Source organism: Nerophis lumbriciformis, linkage group LG37, assembly GCF_033978685.3.
Source record: "Nerophis lumbriciformis linkage group LG37, RoL_Nlum_v2.1, whole genome shotgun sequence".
Taxonomy (NCBI): domain Eukaryota; kingdom Metazoa; phylum Chordata; class Actinopteri; order Syngnathiformes; family Syngnathidae; genus Nerophis; species Nerophis lumbriciformis.
In genome coordinates, this window is record NC_084584.2 from 5,125,001 (window position 1) to 5,148,031 (window position 23,031).

Sequence of the window (23,031 nt, forward strand, 5' to 3'; positions counted from 1 at the left end):
TGAAAATTGTCAATGATTGAGTGAGTGTTGGATTTAATATGTGTATTTGTTATGTGTATATGTATTTATGGCGGACTTACCTGGGACTTTAAGATGGGCGGGGCTACCACTGACAGGTGACCATGTCGGTAGCTTTAAAAATGGCGTCATTGTTTCGTTTGTAAAAACAGCGTGCTTCGTCACCAGCATACCCCACTGGTAAGATCATTTGTTATGTCCGCTTTGCTTTGTTAGATCAGCTGAATTATTGTTTAAATTCCATGCTTGCCTGCTTCCTTGCTTTTCTGTTTGTTGTAAGTCCGCTGTGTCCGCAGCGCTTGTTGTGCGGCGGACTTGCTGCGTCACAACCAGGGCAAACACTCACTATTTAGTCTTTGAACAACATTGGCAAAATTAACAGTAATGTGTGGATTGAAATCTGCTGGATTAGATTGTTGTCACGTTGCGTGTGTCCAGCTGCATTTCGAAGGTTTGAGTTAAGAATACCGGCACTTTACTTCCTGGTTTGGCTGATGGGATTTGTAGTTCTTTTATGTAGTTCTGCTCATATGTGTAATGTGTGCCTCAAACAGAGCGCCGGTGTTTTATGTCTTTTTAATATGATTGTCCATGAACCATAGAGACATTATAAATAATTCTGATCACATTTAAAACATTATATGACATAAATTAATGATGATAATAAAATGTAAATGCTAAAATTAATAAGTTAGGATAAAATCACAGTGATTGATAATATGTCATATCATGGTTGACAACATTATGGTTCAGTTGATGAATTCATGTTTATTATTTACATTATGATGATTCAAGATAGATACATTGTTTTATGTTCATGTTTACTTGTAGGTTATTACCTGCTTCTGCTTCTGCTTCTGCTTCTGCTTCTGCTGCTGCTGCTGCTACTGTTTCTGCAATAGTACCAAATAAAACAAGCAAAAGAGTGCAGTGCGAGTAATTCCTTTTATGCTGAGTGACGACCCCTATTCAGAGGGCCAATACGGAAAAAACTGAACAGTAATAACCAACGGGTTGGATGAGATTGGAATTTACCTACAAATCCCCCGATGAGTTTTAAGTCTTGAAGAGGAATAAATAACTCTCCAAGCGAAACAACACTGTGTCCACCTAACAATTGACCAAAGGAGAACCACCATTTGGAGGGAAAGGACCCTGCTGGTGGAACCAAACCCAGGTCAGATAAAGAAGAAGGAAAATGGACACACAGGAACTTGAAGCCCTCAGAGGAATGCACTCTGTTGCGCAATCCTCCTTCACCAAGAGGGCCAATAAGCTTGCCTCCAGAGTCAAACTGTTAGGAGAGAGAGCCCTGATTGACGAGCTGAGGATCCTTGAGGTGGACTATGAGAGGGTCAGTGATGCAGGAGATGACTATGCTGGAGCCCTCAATGCGGTGAACGGAACCGAGGATGAAGAGGACAAGGCAAAAGAAGAAGCAGCCTGCATAGCGGAGAAGACAGCTAAGTGTCTCCGTAAATACACAGAGACCGTTGAGCTCATACAAGAATCAATCTGGACTAAGTTCGCAGCAGATGACATCGGAGAATGTGTTTCCAGTGCAGAGACTAAGATGGACCAGGTTGAGGGCTGCAACATAAAAAAGTTAAAGAGGTCTGATTTTGAGCTCACCAGACGTGGCCTGAGAGAGAGGATCGATGAGCTCGAGCGAAGATGCAGGAACTGGGATGCTCTTATCTCATATGCCAACACAAAGATGCTCAAGGAGAAGGTCCGAGCTCTGTGGCGCCGAGTAAGAGACTGGGAGGATAGCTGGCGAGACCCAAGATGCACGGAGTCATCCGATGAAGATATGGATGACAAAGTCCAACAAGAAAAAAAGTCTGATAGGGCGCAGGACGTGCTCAACCCAGTCAGTCTCACAGAGCCCCCATTTAGCGGTCCCAGTCTAAAAGAGGAACTTCCTTCAGGAAGCAACACCCAAGTTGCTCCTTCCAATCCTCTCCCAACAACCATCTCAGCTTCAGGTGCCAGAATTCAGGCACTTAGTGGACCATTTGGTGGCAGCACTGGAACCACATCAAATGCCTCTAGCACACCGCTGATGACCCAGAGCGCTCCCCGAGGCATTCCTGACATGTATCCTGGAGGTTACGGCTACAGAAATCAGTTCCCCCTCGAGAGAGCACGCCTCCCCACGTTTTCTGGTGACATAACAGATTATTACCGTTGGAAGGCTGAATGGGGAGAACTGGAGCAATTGGGGAACCCACTGAGGACGGCAGGTGTAACAAGGTTCCATCTCCTAGCTAGCCTCGGTGAGAAAGTGAAGAAGGACCTAGTCCTGTCCAGCTGCGCGTCTGCTGAGGAAATGTTCCAACGCTTGGACAACAGATATGGGAATAAGGCAAGGATTGTCCAAATGATTGCGAGTGAGGTGCAAGGCCTGCCCCCTGTAAAAGGAAATAACCCTAGGAGAGCAATTGAGCTGATCCAGACGGTGGAAAGGGCCCTAAGCAACCTTCTCATCCTGGGTGAAGAGGATGTTATGAAAAATCGTCTGGTGGCACAATCTCTGGAGAGTAAGCTACCGAACTTCCTAAAGGAGAAATGGGTGGATCACAAGAATGTGCCCACCAATGGTTTCGCCTATCAGAACCATTTTGAGTGTCTTCTTCAATTCCTAAAGAGACAGGAGGTAATTCTTGAAGAGCTGGACCAGTTGGAAACGAGCCTTGCAGAAAATACTCCCTCTGAGAAACGCCCGATAGAAACTTCAGAGAAGAGGGCGAAGAAAGCTTTCTCCAGGGTCACTGCAGGACAACGCGGGCCTCCAGCAAAGACACAATCGCAATGCTCCGTCTGTGGCGACGAAACACACACTGGAAGACTTTTTGCTTGCAAAACCTTCAGGGACTTGGACCTGGCAAAAAGAAAGTCTCACTTAAGGACCCATGGTGTGTGCAACAGGTGCTTGAACATTCACCCCAAGGACGGCCGTTGCAACTCAGGGTTCCTCTGCAGTAAAGCGGACTGCCGGCAAGACGAGGCTCACCACTACCTGCTCTGCCCCAGGTTCGCCACTCAAAGGGACGGTGGCAGTAAAGTCCCAGCGAAAGTAGTGAAAAGGCCTCTTGGCCTAACCAACCAGCAGGAAGAGTTTCTTGCAACGCTAACCCCAGAGCAGAAGACAGAGTGCAGGAAAGTCTTCTCAAACAAAACCACCACAGCAATCTGCACCAGCAATGGAAGTCTACCTAAAGAATATCCAGTGCTAATGATGCTCCTCAAGGTCACTACCAACTCCGGCCATCTCATCGGAACATTGATTGACCTTGCTTCAGATACCAATTACATCACAAATACTGGAGCCAAGCGTCTCGGACTATGTGGAGAGAACATCAAATTGATTGTGCATGGAGTTGGTGGGATGCGGAGGACAATCATGACCAGAAGATACACCCTTCGGTTGAGGGTAGGAACTCCCGAGGGAACGGTGGGAGTGCACAAGATCATTTGCTACGGCCTGGAGAGCATCGCAGAGGTCACCCAGAAAGCCACACCACATCAACTTCAAGGGTTCTTCCCTGGTGTTGCTGCTGAAGACTTGGTCCGGCCCACCAAAATCGATCTCCTCATCAGCCACAGGGAAGGTCGCCTGGTCCCACAGCCAGTCAGGAGAAAAGGGGACCTGATCCTTTGGGATGGCCCACTTGGAAAGACGGTCGCTGGGACCCACCCTGACCTCCTTGAGATGGTAGATTTAACCTTCCACCAGTCTGACACTCATGTCGCGAGGTCCATGAGAACTGCCTCAAAAGTATATGAGGAGGTCCTTGTGGACTCAAGCAATTCGAACATCGAGTTCACAAAGAAAGAGACAGTCCTCAGCAGCACCGCTACCACTAACAAGGAAGTGTTAGAGTGGTTCAGGTGGGACAGCATCGGGGCAGCGTGCGACCCTCAATGTGGGGGCTGCAAATGTGGCATGTGTGCCCCAGGAGGAAAGGAGATGACCCTTGGAGAAGAAAGGGAGTTGGAGAAAATCAAAAATGGCCTCTCCTATGTTCTAGCAGACAAGCACAGCCAGTTACCCCACTGGGAAGCTGCCTATCCCTGGCGAGGAGACCCAGCCTCTCTCCCTGACAATCGCAGAGCCGTGGAGGCTACTTTCAGGAGGACAGAGTCCAGGCTGGGACGAGAACCCGCTTGGAAAGCAGCGTATGGGGAACAAATCCATGAAATGGTCAGAAGAGGTGCGGCTGTCAAGCTATCAGAAGAAGAGATGGATTCCTGGAAGGGCCCAAAGTGGTACATTAGCCACTTGGTCGCCCTGAACCCCCACTCTGCTTCCACCCCTGTGAGAATAGTGTGGAATAGCAGCCAAGAGTTTCAGGGTTGGAGCCTGAATGACCTTCTCCACAAAGGTCCAGATGTACTTAATCCAATAAAAGGAGTTCTCTTACGGTTCAGAAGCGGGCAACATGCTGCCCTGGGCGATGTACGAAAGATGTACAACTCAGTTTGGCTCAAGGATGAAGAGGTCCACCTGCATCGATTCCTGTGGAGGGATGACCCCCTGAACGAAATAGAGACGTTTGCAGTTGTCCGAGTGAACATTGGCGATAAGCCAGCAGGATGTATTGCCCAAGTTGCAATGCGAGAGACAGCTAAACTGCCACAGTTCTCATCAATGCTCAAAGAACGTAGAGTTTTAGAAGAAGACTGCTACGTCGATGACATTCTGACGTCGGACAATGATCTTGATGCTCTACGAGAGACAACTGTTGGTGTGGAGAAGATCTTAGAGGCAGGAGGGTTCTCTCTAAAACCCTGGGTCTTCTCTGGCCAAAGTGGGAGGGGGGGAACCCAAAGCAGTCCCCAGCTTGGCTGTCCAAGCACGCCGAACATCCTCATCCTCCCAAATCAGATGCAAGAGGAAGATAGCAAAGCCCTCGGGGTTGGGTACGAGCCTGAGTCAGACAAGCTACGCATCCTCGCTACAATCAACTTCTCAAAGAAGAGGGGAAAGATGAGGACTGGGCTTGACTTAAAAGAGGACGAGATTAGGAGCAGCACTCCTGAGCCGCTGAGCCGGCGCTTGCTTCTTGGCCAAATTGCCAGCCTCTATGACCCCATTGGTCTGGTCTCCCCTGCGAAACAGAAAGGGGTAATACTCGTAAGGGAGTCCTTTCAAGAAGCAAGAAAAGATCGCCCGATGAAGGACACATGGGATGACCCACTGTCACCAGGACTCCGGGAGTCAGCAGTCAGACTTTTTGAGGAGTATGCAAGGCTCGGCCAAATAAGATTTGACCGGAGCCTCACCCCCCCTGCAGCCTTAGGCCCCCCAATTGGGGTTACATTCTCTGATGGGAGCGAAGCTTCTTACGGAGCTGTGCTTTATCTCCGCTGGGAAACCGAGCCTGGTAAGGTCATCGTGAGGCTGGTGGAGTCGAAGGCCAAGCTTACTCCTCTCGACCAGAAGGGGGATGGAGTTAAAGCTGAACTTTGTGGCGCGGTAATTGCTACTCGCTTGAGGAAGTACTTTGAGAGGCACTGCCGCATCCCAGTCGATCATTGGGTACACCTAGTAGACAGCCAGACGATCCTTGGTGCGATCCAAAAGGACAGTTATGGATATCAGACCTTCTTTGCAAATCGAATCGGAGAAATCCAGAAGGCCGGCCCAGTGGACGCTTGGAAGTGGGTTGAAGGAGACCTAAACATTGCCGATATCCTTACGAGGGGAGCGACTCCTGAGGAGTTGAACGAGGACTCGGAGTGGCAGAACGGGCCTGACTTCCTCAAGTGGCCTGAAAGCAAGTGGCCGGTGAAGACTGCAAATGAAATCGCTGCCACGGTCGCCCCAGACAGCATCAAGAAGCTTCAAAGACGCGTATTCTCTGCCGTGGTCACAAGGCGACAGAAAAATGGGAGCGACAGCAGAATGAAGCCTCCTGAGTCTGCCGGCCCCAGGACCACTCCACCTCTATCCATCCCACGGGTGCGGCCCGTGGCCCTTGTGCGCCTCGTTGAGCCTGGGAGGTTTAGCTCCCTCACCAGGCTGTGTGGGACTGTTGCCTGGACTCGGCGGGCAGTGGAGGCCTGGTTAGGTGGCAGCCACCAGGCCACTGCCAATGAAAATGCAAAGCCTGGTCTTACAGCTGTTGAGAGGGCAGAGGCCTTCCATTACCTAGCCCTTGAAGCCCAGGACGGAGTTGAGTTCCGGGATGAAACTCTGGACCGACTCGTGGTCCGAAAAGATGAGGTCACGGGGCTCCTACTCTGCGGAGGACGAATTCAGTCCTGGAATGAAGGCAAGACTGCTATTCCTCTGATCCCTATGCAGTCAAGATTGGCCACATTACTAGCCCAAGAGGCTCATGAGAAGAACCACGAGGGGATTGCAGCAACTCTCCTAGGTACTCGAAGAAAAGCCTGGATCATACAGGGCCGTCGAGCAGTCAGGAGAGTTATAAATGACTGCATCCACTGCCGAAAGCAAAGAGCTAGAGTATGTCAGCAAGTGATGAGTGACCTCCCGCTGGAGCGCACGCAAAGGGCAGGCCCATTCGAGTACACAACCCTGGATCTATTCGGCCCCTATGAAGTCAAGGACGCAGTCAAGGGGAGAGCAAGGAAGAAAGTCTGGGGAATTGTTTTCTGCTGCATGGCTTCAAGGGCAGTCCATGCCGATGTATGCGATGACCAGTCCTCAGAAAGTTTTCTGCTGGCCTACTCCCGCTTTGTTGCCCTTAGAGGTCACCCACGCAAGCTATGGTCCGACAAAGGGACAAACTTCATCGGGGCTAAACCCGCTCTGAATGAGCTCCAAAACCACTTGCGCTGTCTACAAACATCATCTGTTGAGGACATTGCAGCCAAGAATGGGACAGACTGGGCATGGTGCTTCCACCCTGCCGATGCGCCTCACCGGAATGGAGCAGCAGAAGCTGCCGTAAAACTGATAAAAAGAGCCCTAACAAGTTTGAAAGGAGCGACAGACTCTCTCACCTGGGGTGAGTTCCAGACTCTAATTTTTCAGGCAGCCAACCTGACAAATGAGCGCCCAATCGACGCTCGCGCCCAGGAGCAAGAGGAGTCAGTCGACTACATAACTCCTAACTCTCTCATCCTCGGACGATCCTCAGTGGGAGGAGACACAGATGGACTTGATCTAGTCACCCACCCTTGGCGCAGGCTAAGGAACATCCACAATTTAGTTGACAGATTCTGGGCCAAGTGGAATGAACTAGCCGGTCCAAATCTCTTTGTCCGTGAGAAGTGGCATACAAAGGAGAGAAACGTCAAAAAGGGAGACATCGTCTGGATCGCAGACCCTAATGCTATGAGAGGACAATTCCGCTTGGGCATAGTTACAGCCACAAGACCAGACAGGCATGGAGTCGTCAGGGACGTCGATGTCAAAGTTTGTGCTGGCCTTCCAACGACGAATACTGAGAGAAAAGGCAGGACAAATCAACAACTCCCGTCAACCATCATTCTGCAAAGGGATGTAAGGCGGCTGATCGTGCTGATCCCAGCAGAGGATTCGACTCCAGCTGCGACTTCATGACGCTGTCTCCCGGGGCGACTTCAAAGTTCCAGTCACTGCCCCACCCTTTGGCCAAATCAACGCCCCAAAACCCCTTAAAACTATATGGCTGGTTGGTGTAGGCGGATCGCTGCCACCATGCCCACACAGTGCACACAGTACATATACAAAGATGAGCATCCACACTCCATTTAAAAAAAAAAAAAAAAAAAAAAAAAAAAAAAAAAAAAATCATTGTAACTGGATTTTTGAATGTGTGTCACGAAGTGGGGTCTCTAGATTGTGGTGTAAGTTCCTTGGATGGGACATCAGGAACTTAAGTGGGAGGTGTTGGATTTAATATGTGTATTTGTTATGTGTATATGTATTTATGGCGGACTTACCTGGGACTTTAAGATGGGCGGGGCTACCACTGACAGGTGACCATGTCGGTAGCTTTAAAAATGGCGTCATTGTTTCGTTTGTAAAAACAGCGTGCTTCGTCACCAGCATACCCCACTGGTAAGATCATTTGTTATGTCCGCTTTGCTTTGTTAGATCAGCTGAATTATTGTTTAAATTCCATGCTTGCCTGCTTCCTTGCTTTTCTGTTTGTTGTAAGTCCGCTGTGTCCGCAGCGCTTGTTGTGCGGCGGACTTGCTGCGTCACAACCAGGGCAAACACTCACTATTTAGTCTTTGAACAACATTGGCAAAATTAACAGTAATGTGTGGATTGAAATCTGCTGGATTAGATTGTTGTCACGTTGCGTGTGTCCAGCTGCATTTCGAAGGTTTGAGTTAAGAATACCGGCACTTTACTTCCTGGTTTGGCTGATGGGATTTGTAGTTCTTTTATGTAGTTCTGCTCATATGTGTAATGTGTGCCTCAAACAGAGCGCCGGTGTTTTATGTCTTTTTAATATGATTGTCCATGAACCATAGAGACATTATAAATAATTCTGATCACATTTAAAACATTATATGACATAAATTAATGATGATAATAAAATGTAAATGCTAAAATTAATAAGTTAGGATAAAATCACAGTGATTGATAATATGTCATATCATGGTTGACAACATTATGGTTCAGTTGATGAATTCATGTTTATTATTTACATTATGATGATTCAAGATAGATACATTGTTTTATGTTCATGTTTACTTGTAGGTTATTACCTGCTTCTGCTTCTGCTTCTGCTTCTGCTTCTGCTGCTGCTGCTGCTACTGTTTCTGCAATAGTACCAAATAAAACAAGCAAAAGAGTGCAGTGCGAGTAATTCCTTTTATGCTGAGTGACGACCCCTATTCAGAGGGCCAATACGGAAAAAACTGAACAGTGAGTGTATGGAAAATTGTGAGTAAGTGAAAGAGAAATGTTTGTATGTGAGTGAGTGAGTTAGTGAGAAATGTTTTTGTGTGAGTGAGTGAGTGAGGAATGTTTGAGTGAGTGAGAATTGTTAGTGAGGGAATGAGATGTTTTGTGAGTGAATGAAAATTACTTATGAGTGAGTGTTTATGGGAATTGTTAATGAGTGAGTGGGTGAGTGAGTATATGGAATATGTGAGTGAGGTATTAAGTGTGTAGTGAGTGAGTGAGTGAGTGAGTATATGGAAAATGTGACTAAGTTATTAAGTGTGTGTGGTAATTGTGAATGAGTGAGAAATGTTTGTATGTGAGTGAGTGAGTATATGGAAAATGTGAGTAAGTTATTGAGTGTGTGGTAATTGTGAGTGAGTGAGTGAGTGAGTGAGTGAGTGAAAGAGAAATGCTTGTATGTGAGTGAGTTAGTGAGAAATGTTTTTGTGTAGTGAGTGAGTGAGGAATGTTTGAGTGAGTGAGAATTGTTTGTGAGTGAGTGTGAATAGTAATTGTTAGTGAGGGAGTGAGAGTTTTTGTGAGTGAATGACAATTGCTTATGAGTGAGTGAGTGAGTATATGGAATATGTGAGTAAGGTATTAAGTGTGTGGTAATTGTGAGTGAGTGAGTGAGTGAAAGAGAAATGTTTGTATGTGAGTGAGTTAGTGAGAAATGTTTTTGTGTAGTGAGTGAGTGAGGAATGTTTGAGTGAGTGTGAATAGTAATTGTTAGTGAGAGAGTGAGATTTTGAGTGAATGAAAATTGCTTATGAGTGAGTGTTTATGGGAATTGTTAATGAGTGAGTGGGTGAGTGAGTGACTATATGGAATATGTGAGTAAGGTATTAAGTGTGTGGTAATTGTGAGTGAGTGAGTGAGTATATGGAAAATATGACTAAGTTATTAAGTGTGTAGTAATTGTGAATGAGTGAGAAATGTTTGTATGTGAGTGAGTGAGTATATGGAAAATGTGAGTACGTTATTGAGTGTGTGGTAGTTGTGAGTGAGTGAGTGAAAGAGAAATGTTTGTATGTTAGTGAGAAATGTTTTTGAGTGAGTGAGTGAGAATTTTTTGTGAGTGAGTGTGAATAGTAATTGTTAGTGAGGGAGTGCGATTTTTTTGTGAGTGAATGAACATTGCTTATGAGTGAATGTGTATGGGAATTGTTAATGAGTGAGTGAGTGAGTGAGTGAGTATATGGAATATGTGAGTAAGGTAATAAGTGTGTGGTAATTGTGAGTGAGTGAGTGAGTATATGGAAAATGTGACTAAGTTATTAAGTGTGTGGTAATTGTGAATGAGTGAGAAATGTTTGTATGTGAGTGAGTGAGTATATGGAAAATGTGAGTAAGTTATTGAGTGTGTGGTAATTGTGAGTGAGTGAGTGAGTGAAAGAGAAATGTTTGTATGTGAGTGAGTTAGTGAGAAATGTTTTTGTGTAGTGAGTGAGTGAGTGAGTGAGGAATGTTTGAGTGAGTGAGAATTGTTTGTGAGTGAGTGTGAATAGTAATTGTTAGTGAGGGAGTGAGAGTTTTTGTGAGTGAATGAAAATGGCTTATGAGTGAGTGAGTGAGTATATGGAATATGTGAGTAAGGTATTAAGTGTGTGGTAATTGTGAGTGAGTGATTGAAAGAGAAATGTTTGTATGTGAGTGAGTTAGTGAGAAATGTTTTTGTGTAGTGAGTGAGTGAGGAATGTTTGAGTGAGTGAGTGAGAATTGTTTGTGGGTGAGTGTGAATAGTAATTGTTAGTGAGGGAGTGAGATTTTTTTGTGAGTGAATGAAAATTACTTATGAGTGAGTGTGTATGGGAATTGTTAATGAGTGAGTGGGTGAGTGAGTGACTATATGGAATATGTGAGTAAGGTATTGTGTGGTAATTGTGAGTGAGTGAGTGAGTGAGTGAGTGAGTATATGGAAAATGTGACCAAGTTATTAAGTGTGTGGTAATTGTGAATGAGTGAGAAATGTTTGTATGTGAGTGAGTGAGTATATGAAAAATGTGAGTAAGTTATTGAGTGTGTGGTAATTGTGAGTGAGTGAGTGAAAGAAAAATGTTTGTATGTGAGTGAGTGAGTGAGTGAGGAATGTTTGAGTGAGTGAGTGAGAATTGTTTGTGAGTGAGTGTGAACAGTAATTGTTAGTGAAGAGTGAGATTTTTTGTGAGTGAATGAAAATTACTTATGAGTGAATGTGTATGGGAATTGTTAATGAGTGAGTGGGTGAGTGAGTATATGGAATATGTGGGTAAGTTATTAAGTGTGTGGTAATTGTGAGTGAGTGAGTGAGTGAGTGAGTGAGTGAGTATATGGAAAACGTGACTAAGTTATTAAGTGTGTGGTAATTGTGAATGAGTGAGAAATGTTTGTATGTGAGGGAGTGAGTATATGGAAAATGTGAGTAAGTTATTGAGTGTGTGGTAGTTGTGAGTGAGTGAGTGAAAGAGAAATGTTTGTATGTGAGTGAGTGAGTGAGTGAGTGAGTGAGGAATGTTTGAGTGAGTGAGTGAGAATTGTTTGAGTGTGAATAGTAATTGTTAGTGAGGGAGTGAGATTTTTTGTGAGTGAATGAAAATTACTTATGAGGGAATGTGTATGGGAATTGTTAATGAGTGAGTGGGTGAGTGAGTATATGGAATATGTGAGTAATGTATTAAGTGTGTGGTAATTGTGAGTGAGTGAGTGAGTGAGTATATGGAAAATGTGACTAAGTTATTAAGTGTGTGGTAATTGTGAGTGAGTGACTGAGTGAGTGAGTGAGTGAGTATATGGAAAATGTGACTAAGTTATTAAGTGTGTGGTAATTGTGAGTGAGTGAGTGAGTGAGTGAGTATATGGAAAATGTGACTAAGTTATTAAGTGTGTGGTAATTGTGAATGAGTGAGAAATGTTTGTATGTGAGTGAGTGAGTATATGGAAAATGTGAGTAAGTTATTGAGTGTGTGGTAGTTGTGAGTGAGTGAAAGAGAAATGTTTGTATGTGAGTGAGAGAGTTAGTGAGAAATGTTTTTGTGTGTGTGAGTGAGTGAGTGAGTGAAGAATGTTTGAGTGAGTGAGTGAGAATTGTTTGTGAGTGAGTGTGAATAATAATTGTTAGTGAGGGAGTGAGATTTTTTGTGAGTGAATGAAAATTACTTATGAGTGAATGTGTATGGGAATTGTTAATGAGTGAGTGAGTAAGTGTATGGAATGTGTGAGTGAGGTATTAAGTGTGTGGTGAGTGAGTGAGTGAGTGAGTATATGGAAAATGTGACTAAGTTATTAAGTGTGTGGTAATTGTGAATGAGTGAGAAATGTTTGTATGTGAGGGAGTGAGTATATGGAAAATGTGAGTAAGTTATTGAGTGTGTGGTAGTTGTGAGTGAGTGAAAGAGAAATGTTTGTATGTGAGTGAGTGAGTGGGTGAGTGAGGAATGTTTGAGTGAGTGAGTGAGAATTGTTTGTGAGTGAGTGTGAATAGTAATTGTTAGTGAGGGAGTGAGATTTTTTTTGTGAGTGAATGAAAATTACTTATGAGTGAGTGTGTATGGGAATTGTTAATGAGTGAGTGGGTGAGTGAGTATATGGAATATGTGAGTAAGGTATTAAGTGTGTGGTAATTGTGAGTGAGTGAGTGAGTATATGGAAAATGTGACTAAGTTATTAAGTGTGTGGTAATTGTGAGTGAGTGACTGAGTGAGTGAGTGAGTATATGGAAAATGTGACTAAGTTATTAAGTGTGTGGTAATTGTGAGTGAGTGACTGAGTGAGTGAGTGAGTGAGTATATGGAAAATGTGACTAAGTTATTAAGTGTGTGGTAATTGTGAGTGAGTGACTGAGTGAGTGAGTGAGTGAGTATATGGAAAATGTGACTAAGTTATTAAGTGTGTGGTAATTGTGAATGAGTGAGAAATGTTTGTATGTGAGTGAGTGAGTATTTGGAAAATGTGAGTAACTTATTGAGTGTGTGGTAATTGTGAGTGAGTGAGTGAGTGAGCATATGGAAAATGTGACTAAGTTATTAAGTGTGTGGTAATTGTGAATGAGTGAGAAATGTTTGTATGTGAGTGAGTGAGTATATGGATAATGTGAGTAACTTATTGAGTGTGTGGTAATTGTGAGTGAGTGAAAGAGAATTATTTGTATGTGAGTGAGTGAGTTAGTGAGAAATGTTTTGTGTGAGTGAGTGAGGAATGTTTGAGTGAGTGAGAATTTTTTGTGAGTGTGAATAGTAATTGTTAGTGAGGGAGTGAGATTTTTTGTGAGTGAATGAACATTGCTTACCAGTGAGTGTGGATGGGAATTGTTAATGAGTGAGTGAGTGAGTATATGGAATATGTGAGTAAGGTATTAAGTGTGTGGTAATTGTGAGTGAGTGAGTGAGTGAGTATATGGAAAATGTGACTAAGTTATTAAGTGTGTGGTAATTGTGAATGAGTGAGAAATGTTTGTATGTGAGTGAGTGAGTATATGGAAAATGTGAGTAACTTATTGAGTGTGTGGTAGTTGTGAGTGAGTGAGTGAAAGAGAAATGTTTGTACGTGAGTGAGTGAGTTAGTGAGAAATGTTTTTGTGTAGTGAGTGAGTGAGGAATGTTTGAGTGAGTGAGAATTGTTTGTGAGTGAGTGTGAATAGTAATTGTTAGTGAGGGAGTGAGATTTTTTGTGAGTGAATGAAAATTATTTATGAGTGAGTGTTCATGGGAATTGTTAATGAGTGATTGGGTGAGTGAGTAAGTATATGAAATATGTGAGTGAGGTTTTAAGTGTGTGGTAATTGTGAGTGAGTGAGTGAATGAGTGAGTGAGTGAGTATATAGGAAGTGTGAGTGAGTGAATAGAGGCATGAGTGACTCATCAGTGAGTAAACAGTTGGTGACTTGAGTGTTTTGACGTTTCGCTGGGTGAATGAGTGAGTGGGTGCAAAGTGAACGGGTGAGTGAATGTGAATGAGAGGGTGAATGATGAAGCGTGTTGTCTCCGAGCTGGCTGCTCCACTCATTCATCAAGCAGGTATGTCTCCTGTCGTTAGCTGTCGCTCGTCTTGTGTGACATTGTTATTGTTGTTATGAACACATGAATTGTGTGTAAAGTAGGCCCAGAATGTGATGCACTCCTCCGCCCTCTCTCTCTCTCTCCTTCCTTCTTGTCTTCTCTGTGGCATGACTTTGTTCTTACATGGCAAATTAAATATTGATCTTTGATGTAAAAGTAGAATATTGTTTTAGATGTAAAAGTGGAATATTGATTTTGTGGCGTGTGAGCGATCAGCAAGACTTGTGACTGAGTGTGTGTGCTGTGCAGGTCTGGTGTGCATGAAGTCCAGCACGTCGGTGGTGGAGCTGGTCATGCTGCTCTGCTCTCAGGTGCGTCTACTTCCCGCTTTCAGGTTATTGATCAGTCCTGCAGCATTGCAGTGGAACACAATACATCCACTTCTTGTCTTGTGGCCCAACCCTGCATCACAAAAACTACCTATCCTCTTTTGCCCATGTTGCAAAAAATAGGTCTTTTTTACCAAAGCTTCTTTGGATGCTGAATTTAAGTAGCATATAATATATTTTTACTTTGAATTATGCAAACACTTTAATTGAATACAAATTTGTGAGCAAAATTTGTGTTTAAAAATTCAGTGTGTAAAGAAAATCTGTAAAAAAAAAAAAAAAATAGTGTAAAAATGATGTTAAAAATATGTATAAAAAATCTGTGTAAAAGAAATTGTGTGTATAAAAATTGTGTAAAGAAAAAAATCAGTGTGTAAAAAATTATGTGTAAAGAAAATCTGTGTAAAAAAATGAGTGTGTAAAAAAAAATGAGTGTGTAAAAATTATTTGTAAAGAAAATCTGAAAAAACAATTGTGGAAACATTGTGTAAAAAAAAAAAAGTGTGTATAAAAATCATGTGTAAAGAAAATTAGTGTAAAAAAAATGTGTAGAAATTGTGTGTAAAAAAAAAAGATTTCAGTATGCAAAATAAAAATCAGCGTGTAAATATGTGTGAAGAAAATCTGTGTAAAACAATTAGTGTGTAAAAAAAAAAAATCAGTGTGTAAAAAATTGTGTAAAGAAAATGTGGGGAAAAAAATGTGAGGAAAAATTGTGTAAAAAAAAAAAAGTGCATATACAAAGCATGTGTAAAGAAAATCTGTGGAAAAAAATTAGTGTGGAAAAAAAAAGTGTAGAAATTGTGTGTAAAAAAAAAAAAAAAGATTTCAGTGTGTAAAATAAAAATCAGTGTGTAAAAATTATGTGTGAAGAAAATCTGTGTAAAACAATTAGTGAGTAAAAAAAAAATTCAGTGTGTAAAAATTATGTCTAAAGAAAATCTGGAAAAAAAATTGTGGAAAAATTGTGTAAAAAAAAAAAGTGTGTATAAAAATAATGTGTAAAGAAAATTAGTGTAGAAACTGTGTGTAAAAAAAAAAAAAAAAAAGATTTCAGTGTGTAAAATAAAAATCAGTGTGTAAAATTTATGTGTGAAGAAAATCTGTGTAAAACAATTAGTGTGTAAAAAAAATTCAGTGTTTAAAAAAAAACAGTGTGTAAAAATTATGTCTAAAAAAAATCTGTGGAAAAATATTTGTGGAAAAATTGTGTAAAAAAAAAAAAGTGCATGTAAAAATCATGTGCAAAGAAAATCTGTGGAAAAAAAAGAATCTGTGTATAAAAATGATTGTGTAAAGAAAATGTGTAAAAATCTGTTTAAAAAATCAGTGTGTAAAAAATTATGTGTAAAGAAAATTTGTGTCCAAAAATTTGTGTGCAGAAATTGTGTAAAACCAAAAAAAAAATCTGTGTAATAAAATTGTGTGTAAACAAAATCTGTGTAAAGAAATGTGGGTAAAAATTGTGTAAAAAATAAATAAATAAAGAAGAAGAAAAAATATATATATATATATATAAAGTCTGTGTAAAAAATTCAGTGCAATATTCAAAACTCAAGACTCACTTCAGGTAAATTAGGAGAAAATCTCTTGATCTTGCAATATCAGCAAACGAGAATTTAATTTTGGTGCTGAATTTCCCACAGGGATCAATAATGTACTTTATATTCTATTCTAAGTAGCATATAATGTGTGAGCAAAATTTGTGTGTTTAAAAATTCAGTATGTAAAAATTCAGTGTAAAAAAAAATGTGTATAAAAATTGTCTTTAAAGAAAATCCATGTAAAAAAATGAATCTGTGTCAAAGAAATCAGTGTGTAAAAAATCTGTGTAAGAAAATCTGTGTAAAAAAACTAGTGTGTAAAAATTTAATAAACTTAGTTTCACTGATTTTTTTTCACACTGAATTTAAAAATGCTATTTTAACAAACTTAATTACACTGAAATATATTTTACACAATCTTTTTTTTTTTTTACACTGAATTTTTAAAAACTGTATTTTAACAAGCTAAATTATTACATTTGTCCACAGTGTTTTATCCACTGAAATTGTCATCATAATTTGATGAAAAATTTAAGTTACATAAATCCAGTAAGCAAAATGTGTGTTTAAAAATTCAGGGTGTAAAAAAAAAAAGAAAAAGAGAGAGAAAATGTGTAAAAAAAAAAAAAAGAAACTGTAAAAAAAATTTTTGTAAAGAAAATCTGTGTAAAAAAAAAAATTGTGTGTAAAAATTTAATTACACTGATTTTTTTTGCACACTTAACTTTAAAAACGCTATTTTAACAAACTTAATTACACTGAAATGTAGTTTACACAGATTTTTTTTTAAACACTTTTAACAAACCTAATTACACTGATTTTTACATTGATTTTTTTTTACACTGAATCTTGAATTTTAAAACACCGTATTTTAACAAACTTAATTTCACTGAAACTTTTTTTTTTTATACACTGAATTTTTACACACAGACTTTTAAAACACTCTATTTTAATAATTTTGCCCCACACTTTTTTATCCAATGAAATTGTCAGCATAATTTGATGAAAAAATTCAGTTACATAAATTCACTGAGCAAAATGTGTGTATAAAAAATCTGTGTAAAAAAAATTGTGTGTATAAAAATTGTGTAAAGAAAAAAATCAGTGTGTAAAAAATTATGTGTCAAGAGAAAATGTGTAAAAAAAAATAGTGTGTAGAAATTGTGTGTAAAAAAAAGATTTCAGTGTGTAAAAAAACAAATCAGTGTGTAAAAATTGTGTAAAGAAAATCTGTGTAAAAAAATGAGTGTGTAAAAAAAAAATCAGTTTGTAAATCTGGAAAAAAATTTGGGGAAAAATTGTGTCAAAAAAAATGTGTATAAAAATCATGTGTAAAGAAAATTAGTGTAAAAAAAAATGTGTAGAAATTGTGTTTAAAAAAAAAAAAATTTCAGTGTGTAAAATAAAAATCAGTGTGTAAAAATTCAGTGTGAAGAAAATCTGTGTAAAACAATTAGTGTGTAAAAAAAAAATTCAGTGTGTAAAAAAAAAAATCAGTGTGTAAAAATTATTTGTAAAGAAAATCTGTGTAAAAAAATGAGTGTGTAAAAAAAAAAAAAAAATCAGTGTGTAAAAATTATGTGTAAAGAAAATCTGTGTAAAAAAATGAGTGTGTAAAAAAAAAAAATTCAGGGTGTAAAAATTATGTGTAAAGAAAATCTGTGTAAAAAAATGAGTGTGTAAAAAAACAAAAAATCAGTGTGTAAAAATTATGTGTAAAGAAAATCTGTGTAAAAAAATGAGTGTGTAAAAAAAAAAAATTCAGGGTGTAAAAATTATGTGTAAAAAAACAAAAAAACATTGTAAAAAAATGAAACTAAAACAAATCTGTGCAAAGAAAATCTGTGTAAAAAAAATGAGTGTGTAAAAATTTAATTACACTGATTTTTTTTGCACACTGAACTTTAAAAACGCTTAATTACACTGAAATGTATTTTACACTGATTTATTTTTTTTAACACCGTATTTTAACAAACGTAATTACACACTGTATTTTAAAACACTGTATTTTAACAAGCTAAATTATACATTTTGCCCACAATGTTTTATTCAATGAAATTGTCAGCATCATTTGATAAAAACATCAATTCAGTGACTAAGAAATCTTTCACAATAGAGACACACATTAACCTCCATAGAAAATTGTAAAGAATATTGAATTCAATTGGTTTTTGTACTTTAAATGTAGAATCTGCTTGTATTTCAAGGATTAAATAGTTCATAAATGACTTCGCTGGAGGACACTTACCTTTCCTGACTTCTCCTGATGATAAAAACCTCCTTTTGCTTCCTAAAAAGGACTTCCAAACATTTAAAATCCAAACGCCCGAAGCCCAGTTCTTCCACCATGGACTCCTCCAGCAAGTATCTGAAGCTCCTTGATGAGACTTGACTTTTCTCCACCCTCTCGACTCGTCAGCTCATATCGTGTTACTCCGGCCTTCCCGCCATTAGGGCCCCAGGAGAGGAAAGTGGAGTTGAGATATTGATCGCGTAAGAGGAGACGCTCCCACGTGTCCTTTAGGAGCTAATGGAGCTTTTAGCATCAGCATCCTGCCCTTCATGCTCCTGCAACTTTGAGTTGATCCCTTACATAAATACACACGTGTAAGCACACACAAGGGCCAATAAACAATATATAAATGCTACAAGTTAGCTATGCTAGCAGGAAGTGCTGCCCGATCCATTTAGTCAGAAAATTCTGTAAGCTACTCCAAAATAACAGCTCATTATTTATGCAATTTATGACCGCTTAAGTATCTCCTAATAATCCCAAAAAGTCGATAACTACAAATGAACAATGTCAACAACATGAGTGTCCAAATTTTGAAACTGACCTTTTCGTCTTAGCTTTGAGGAAGTTAGTGAGGCTACCAGGAAGTTAGTGAGGCTTACAGGAAGTTAGCAAGGCTACCAGGAAGTTAGTGAGGAGAACCGGACAAATAGCAAGGCTACCGGGAAATTAGCGAGGCTACTAGGAAGTTTGCGAGGCCGCCAGGAAATTAGCTAGGCTACCAGGAAGTTAGCTAGGCTACCAGGAAATTAGCTAAACTACCAGGAATTTAGCCAGTCTACTAGGAAGTTAGTGAGGCTAGCCGGAAGTTAGCGAGGCTACCAAGGAAATTAGCTAGACTAACAGGAAGTTAGCGAGAGTCTGCCAGGAAGTTAGCAAGGCTACCAGGAAGTTAGTGAAGCTTACAGGAAGTTAGTCAGTCTACCAGGAAGTTAGTCAGGCAATCCGGAAGTTAGCAAGGCTACCAGGAAATTAGCTAGGCTAACAGGAATTTAGCAAGGCTTCCAAGAAGTTAGTGAGGCTACCACAAAGTTAGTGAGGCTACCAGGAAGTTAGTGAGGCTACCACAAAGTTAGTGAGGCTACCAGGAAGTTAGTCAGGCTAACAGGAAGTTAGTGAGGCTTCCAAGAAGTTAACGAGGCTACCAGAAAGTTAGCTAGACTACCAGGATGTTTAGTGAGGCTAACAGGAAGTTAGTCAGTCTACTAGGAAGTTAGTCAGGCTAGCCGGAAGTTAGCGAGGCTACCAAGGAAATTAGCTAGACTAACAGGAAGTTATCGAGAGTCTGCCAGGAAGTTAGCAAGGCCACCAGGAAGTTAGTGAGGCTTACAGGAAGTTAGCAAGGCTACCAGGAAGTTAGTGAGACTTACAGGAAGTTAGCCAGTCTACCAGGAAGTTATTCAGGCAATCCAGAGGTTAGCAAGGCTACCAGGAAATTAGCTAGGCTAACAGGAATTTAGCAAGGCTTCCAAGCAGTTAGTGAGAATACCACGAAGTTAGTGAGGCTACCATAAAGTTAGTGAGGCTACCAGGAAGTTAGCAAGGCTACCAGGAAGTTAGTCAGGCTAACAGGAAGTTAGTGAGGCTTCCAAGAAGTTAACGAGGCTACCAGGAAGTTAGCGAGGCTACCAGGAAGTTAGTGAGGAGAACCGGACAAATAGCAAGGCTACCGGGAAATTAGCGAGGCTACTAGGAAGTTTGCGAGGCCGCCAGGAAATTAGCTAGGCTACCAGGAAATTAGCTAAGCTACCAGGAATTTAGCCAGTCTACTAGGAAGTTAGTGAGGCTAGCCGGACGTTAGCGAGGCTACCAAGGAAATTAGCTAGACTAACAGGAAGTTATCGAGAGTCTGCCAGGAAGTTAGCAAGGCTACCAGGAAGTTAGTGAGGCTTACAGGAAGTTAGCCAGTCTACCAGGAAGTTAGTCAGGCTAACCGGAAGTTAGCAAGGCTACCAGGAAATTAGCTAGGCTAACAGGAATTTAGCAAGGTTTCCAAGACGTTAGTGAGGCTACCACAAAGTTAGTGAGGCTACCAGGAAGTTAGCGAGGCTACCAGGAAGTTAGTCAGGCTAACAGGAAGTTAGTCAGGCTAACAGGAAGTTAGTGAGGCTTCCAAGAAGTTAACGAGGCTACCAGGAAGTTAGCGAGGCTACCAGAAAGTTAGTGAGGAGAACCGGACAAATAGCAAGGCTACCTGGAAATTAGCGAGGCTACTAGGAAGTTTGCGAGGCCGCCAGGAAATTAGCGAGGCTACCAAGGAAATTAGCTAGACTAACAGGAAGTTATCGAGAGTCTGCCAGGAAGTTAGCAAGGCTACCAGGAAGTTAGTGAGGCTTACAGGAAGCTAGCAAGGCTACCAGGAAGTTAGTGAGGCTTACAGGAAGTTAGCCAGTCTACCAGGAAGTTAGTCAGGCAATCCGGAGGTTAGCAAGGCTACCAGGAAATTAGCTAGGCTAACAGGAATTTAGCAAGGCTTCCAAGAAGTTAGTGAGGCTACCACGAAGTTAGTGAGGCTACCACAAAGTTAGTGAGGCTACCAGGAAGTTAGTCAGGCTAACAGGAAGTCAGTGAGGCTTCCAAGAAGTTAACGAGACTACCAGGAAGTTAGCGAGGCTACCAGGAAGTTAGTGAGGAGAACTGGACAAATAGCAAGGCTACCGGGAAATTAGCGAGGCTACTAGGAAGTTTGCGAGGCCGCCAGGAAATTAGCTAGGCTACCAGGAAGTTAGCTAGGCTACCAGGAAATTAGCTAAGCTACCAGGAGTTTAGCCAGTCTACTAGGAAGTTAGTGAGGCTAGCCGGACGTTAGCGAGGCTACCAAGGAAATTAGCTAGACTAACAGGAAGTTAGCGAGAGTCTGCCAGGAAGTTAGCAAGGCTACCAGGAAGTTAGTAAGGCTTATAGGAAGTTAGCAAGGCTACCAGGAAGTTAGTGAGGCTTACAGGAAGTTAGCCAGTCTACCAGGAAGTTAGTCAGGCTAACCGGAAGTTAGCAAGGCTACCAGGAAATTAGCTAGGCTAACAGGAATTTAGCAAGGCTTCCAAGAAGTTAGTGAGAATACCACGAAGTTAGTGAGGCTACCATAAAGTTAGTGAGGCTACCAGGAAGTTAGCAAGGCTACCAGGAAGTTAGTCAGGCTAGCAGGAAGTTAGTGAGGCTTCCAAGAAGTTAACGAGGCTACCAGGAAGTTAGCGAGGCTACCAGGAAGTTAGTGAGGAGAACCGGACAAATAGCAAGGCTACCGGGAAATTAGCGAGGCTACCAGGAAGTTAGCTAGGCTACCAAGAAATTAGCTAAGCTACCAGGAATTTAGCCAGTCTACTAGGAAGTTAGTGAGGCTAGCCGGAAGTTAGCGAGGCTACCAAGGAAATTAGCTAGACTAACAGGAAGTTATCGAGAGTCTGCCAGGAAGTTAGCAAGGCTACCAGGAAGTTAGTGAGGCTAACCGGAAGTTAGCAAGGCTACCAGGAAGTTAGTGAGGCTTACAGGAAGTTAGCCAGTCTACACGGAAGTTAGTCAGGCTAACCGGAAGTTTGCAAGGCTACCAGGAAATTAGCTATGCTAACATGAATTCAGCAAGGCTTCCAAGAAGTTAGTGAGGCTACCACAAAGTTAGTGAGGCTACCACAAAGTTAGTGAGGCTACCAGGAAGTTAGCGAGGCTACCAGGAAGTTAGTCAGGCTAACAGGAAGTTAGTGAGGCTTCCAAGAAGTTAACGAGGCTACCAGGAAGTTAGTGAGGCTACCACAAAGTTAGCTAGACTACCAGGATGTTTAGTGAGGCTAACAGGAAGTTAGTCAGTCTACTAGGAAGTTATTGAGGCTAGCCGGACGTTAGCTAGGCTACCAAGGAAATTAGCTAGACTAACAGGAAGTTAGCGAGAGTCTGCCAGGAAGTTAGCAAGGCTGCCAGGAAGTTAGCCAGTCTACCAGGAAGTTAGTCAGGCTAACCGGAAGTTATTAGCAAGGCTACCAGGAAATTAGCTAGGCTAACAGGAATTTAGCGAGGCCTCCAAGAAGTTAGCGAGGCTACCACGCAGTTAGCGAGGCTACCACAAAGTTAGTGAGGCTACCAGGAAGTTAGCGAGGCTACCAAAAAGTTAGTGAGGCTAACCGGAAGTTTGCGAGGCCGCCAGGAAATTAGCTAGACTACCAGGAAGTTAGCGAAAGGCTACCAGGAAGTTAGCAAGGCTACCAGGAAATTAGCTAGGCTACCAGGAATTTAGCGAGGCTTCCAAGAAGTTAGCGAGGCTACCACAAAGTTAGCGAGGCTACCAGGAAGCTAGCGAGGCTACCAGGAAGTTAGTAAGGCAAACCTGACAAATAGCAAGGCTACCGGGAAATTAGTGAGGCAACCGGGAAATTAGCGAGGCTACCAGGAAGTTAGCGAGGCTACCAGGCAGTTAGCAAGGCTACCAGGAAGTTAGTCAGGCTAACAGGAAGTTAGCCAGTCTACTAAGAAGTTAATGAGGATTTCAAGAAGTTAGCGAGGCTACCAGGAAGTTAGCAAGGCTACCAGGAAGCTAGCTAGACTACCAGGATGTTAGTCAGGCTGACAGGAAGTTAGCCAGTTTACCAGGAAGTTAATAAAGCTAACAGGAAGTTAGTGAGAGGCTACCAGGAAGTTAGCAAGGCTTACCGGAAGTTAGCGAGTCTATCAGGAAGTTAGCGAGGATACCAGGAAGTTACCTAGGCTACCAGGAAGTTAGCTAGGCAGTTGTTTTTGGTACGTTGGGTTTTTAATTTTCAGCATTTTCTCGTTGTTTTCTACGATTTTGCTTCAGTTTTTTTAGGCCATTGCTGTTTCTTGGCCACTATAGTCTATAAAGTGAACCATAGTCCATAAATATAAACAAAACAGCAATAGATGTAGACAGTGAACCATAGTCCACAAATATAAACAAAACAACAATAGGTGTAGACAGTGAACCATAGTCCACAAATATAAACAAAAC

The 23,031-nt window shown here is 41.4% G+C and overlaps 1 protein-coding gene across 30 annotated transcripts in view; it reads left to right on the plus strand.

Annotated features, from left to right (window-relative positions):
- Nucleotides 1-23,031, plus strand: part of nbeaa (neurobeachin a) — a 268,148-nt gene that overhangs the window by 195,540 nt on the left and 49,577 nt on the right. For all 30 annotated transcript variants that reach the window (XM_061931155.2, XM_061931156.2, XM_061931157.2 and 27 more), the window contains one exon: nucleotides 14,161-14,222. In XM_061931155.2, the coding sequence (XP_061787139.2) occupies nucleotides 14,161-14,222 (62 nt within the window). The remainder of the gene's footprint in view (nucleotides 1-14,160; nucleotides 14,223-23,031) is intronic.